Source organism: Halyomorpha halys, unplaced genomic scaffold, assembly GCF_000696795.3.
Source record: "Halyomorpha halys isolate HHAL.00 unplaced genomic scaffold, Hhal_1.1 Scaffold1.1, whole genome shotgun sequence".
Lineage (NCBI taxonomy): Eukaryota > Metazoa > Arthropoda > Insecta > Hemiptera > Pentatomidae > Halyomorpha > Halyomorpha halys.
The window spans coordinates 717,985-721,747 of record NW_027115366.1 but is presented as its reverse complement, the minus strand read 5'-3'; the positions used below and the strand labels follow the sequence as shown (position 1 = coordinate 721,747).

Below are 3,763 nucleotides of genomic sequence, written 5' to 3'. Positions count from 1 at the left end.
TCGTCAAGCCTTCGAAAATAATACAATTGCACGTACAAGAGAATTGGCCCTTAAAGACTCAGCAGAATCCATAGACAAAATAATAAAATTTCTGAAAGAAACTCAACTTCATACTAAAATATAATCCACCGACCAGTGTAAAAAAGGAAATAGTCTACATTCAACCATCAAATGTCAAAGTCAAGAAGATAGATGAAGTAAAAAGGGTATAATAACCTAGATGTTGATCGCCCTGAATAAAAATCTAATCTAATCTAATCCAGCGAGACTCCTCCAATTTTCAACTCCCATTCCTCTCCTAGCCACCGACACCTGGGTCTGCCACTTTTCCTTTTTCCTCCTGGTGCACCATTTAACATCCTTTTAGGTAGCCTGCAGGGCTCCATCCTTTCCACATGTCCCAACCATCTTCGCCTGCTCTTCTTTATAGCACAAAGGATATCAGGCTCTCCATACAATTCCTTTATTTCGTCATTGCTTCTGATTCTCCACCTGTGCTCCTCTTTAACGGCTCCAAAGATCTTTCTTAGGACTCTACTCTCCCAAACCAGTAGAGCTCTTCTATTTTCCTTGGTTTGAGTCCATATCTCACTGCCATACATTACCACTGGCCTAATTATTGTTTTGTACAAGAAAAGCTTTGCTTGTAACTTACTATATAGACATTAAATTAGGCTGTTCACAATCCTATACTTGTTATATTATACTTTGTTGTATAAATTTAGCATGTTAACAATTTTTACATTTAACAGACCATTAATATCATTTTCCCAAATTTAATAATCCTTTGACTGGAAGAATCTTAAGGTATTAGCTTGATTTAGTGAATGAAAACAATTTCTTCCTTATTACAATATAATAATTTATTTCATATTACACAGCAACGTTTCGGGAGATTTCTCCCATCTTCAGGCTGCTGATAACAAAAAACTTATATTTAACATATAATTATTCTCCTATTAGTCTTATTAGCTAATATCTTATAATATTATTGTCATTAATGAGTAAAAAATTTTTCAAAAGTCCTACATTGCAGGAGAACAATTACCTTTCTGAAAATTTTTTACTCATTAATGACAATAATATTATAAGATATTAGCTAATAAGACTAATAGGAGAATAATTATATGTTAAATATAAGTTTTTTGTTATCTGCAGCCTGAAGATGGGGGAAATCTCCCGAAACGTTGCTGTGTAATATGAAATAAATTATTATATTGTAATAAGGAAGAAATTGTTTTCATTCACTAAATCCAGTTAAATCCTTTTTCCCATTTAACTTGATTCTCTCCACAAGGTGTTGAAGCTCATAGAGTTCAATTTTGTTTAATTAATTCATCATTTCTATAATTTTGAGTTTGAATAAGATAAAATAATTTATTTTTAAATGGATATGAACATATGTTAATGAAAATATTATTTCTTTTTTTGTTTTTAAACACATGGGAAGTTTTTTGATTTTTCTTTTTTTACCTAGCATCTATTATTACCATAGCAGCGTACATTCTATTTAAACTCTCTTATATACTGCTGATAGTTGTATTCATAGGTGCCAACTTCTTCTCATTAGCAGTTAGGTATAGATAGAGCGCTCTATACAATTTCCACGGGTGTCATTTTTCTGTTTCTTTGATTATTTTATTCTATTAATTTATTTTGTAAAAGTAATTTTATTTATGTATTTTCGTTCTACAGTAATAGGTGCTTATTTTTGGTTTATTTATTTATTTTTTTTTGCCTAATATGAGCTTCATTCATAGAACCCTTTAGTCACTTCGTGGGGCTCATATACACTACCGGGGAACAATTCATTGTTGAATTTCAGCAAAATGCATCATAAAGGCAACAAATCACATGCACAAATACAAAATGCATCACATCTCACACCAAATGTCCAAAAAAGACACACAAAGGCCTGTCTGTGTCATCACTCTGTCGAAGGTGATTTGAGAGTGCTTTGGTTTATGAGTAGTTTACTACACAGAAGGCTTCAGTAAGTCATGTAGGTAGGGTCAATGATCATTGGCAGGAAGAGAATGAGGAGGAGTCGATATAGGATGCCGGTAATTTTGGGGGATGAATCTTGAGCACTATCCTTTTGAAGGATAAGATATGAGGCTTGGGCACCGCATGGATAGGATAAGACCACATAGGACGCACGGTTCATATAGGGATCTTGAGCCTCAACGCATTAAAGATTAGTAAAAGGAAATATTGATTTACTATGAAGAAACTGCATTCTGATTTTGACTATTACAACATTTACTAGAAAATCGGTCTAAATTGTCAATCCATAACAAAAGATTGATCTACATGACTATTATAAGGCCTATCTGGACATACGAAGTTGAGCTTTGGGGATCGACTAAACCATCAAATTCCTCCCGAATCCAATCCTTACAGTCCAAAATCCATCATGACCTCATTGTCCCCATATTTTGCCGATTTGGCCAAAACCAGATACCAATCATTCCATGATAAACTTCCCAACCACCCAAATCCACTTGTTTCTAACCTGGCTTCTCCACCATTACCTAATAATCCTCCTAGGCGTCTGAAAAAAATATGGCTTTGAGATCTTCTCTATGTTATTGAAGTTTTATCAATGGGTAGATTCTCCACATGTTTGTATCATGTCACTATCTCACCTACAGTAAATTTACTTATATATATTTGTGTACAGTTGTAAATAAAAATAAATAAATTATTAAAAAAAAAACTATTTGATACAAGTGAACTGATTTAAATACAATATATACCATATATTTTTCCTAATGTTGAGCCTATTTTAAAACTAACATATCAATTAATTAATATAAAGTATAATTACAAATATTAAATGGAAGTAATATTTTTAATATAATTATTTTTAGTATTTGTTTCACGCTTGTATCTCGTGCCTGTGATTTATGAATGGCGCCGATGATAACATATGTCGACAAATTGACGTCTTTGAGTCGCTTCTATTTATGGATCCAATAATTTAGGTTAATATGGCAAACGTAAATTCGTTTTATTGAAATAAAATATTGTTATAACAATATTATGCTTTAAAATAATATCTTTCTAGAAATTCCTTTATCGATTTTTTATCTCCCATCGACTTTTCGAAGCTTTTCCATGATCATCACGATACATCTTGGATTAGTTAATTAGTAATATTTTTTAAATCATCAAATTGCTAACTGTCAACTATTCATTGTTCAACTATAGTTGAAACTAATATCTAAAGTTGCCATGGATACGATATTTCTCAATGGTTCATTCATGAATAAGGATTGTATCCATGGCAACTTTAGCTATTAATTTCAGATATAGCTAATTTTTGCCTATCTCTGTTGATAGTTAAAACTATGAATGTTGGTATAAGATATTTGTAAATATGAAATGTGTTTTGAAATATAAAAAATGTTCGATTAAAATGAATAAATAAAAGCGGTACGATTAGAATCGATAAGCTATTTAATTCTCTCTACGAAACGGTGTTCAATCATGGCATAATAATAACCATAACCTAAATGTTCAAAAACCATCTTTTAATAAAAATATAAATAAAAGTGTATAAATAGTGGTAAAAGAGAAATAGTTTGACTGTGATTTTTAATGTATTTTTGACATATTAGATAGAAATGTTTTGACCTGGGCAGAATAGCCTGTAATGAAGTTTTTAAAATGGTTAAATGATATGTCTCATAGTAAATTAAGTAGATTGTCCCTGAAGATGGCCGAATTGGCCGAAACGTTGGACGTGTAAATGAAATAA

The 3,763-nt window shown here is 31.5% G+C and overlaps 1 protein-coding gene across 1 annotated transcript; it reads right to left on the bottom strand.

Moving 5' to 3' along the window:
• Window positions 1–254: 254 nt before the first annotated feature.
• Window positions 255–602, bottom strand: LOC136797024 (uncharacterized). The gene has a single exon (XM_067052429.1). It carries the CDS (start codon window positions 600–602, stop codon window positions 255–257), a length of 348 nt encoding a protein of 115 aa, XP_066908530.1.
• Between the last annotated feature and the right edge of the window lie 3,161 nt (window positions 603–3,763).

Excerpts from the sequence above, each read along its gene's own strand:
- LOC136797024 (XM_067052429.1), bottom strand. The coding sequence starts at position 602 with ATGTATGGCAGTGAGATATGGACTCAAACCAAGGAAAATAGAAGAGCT.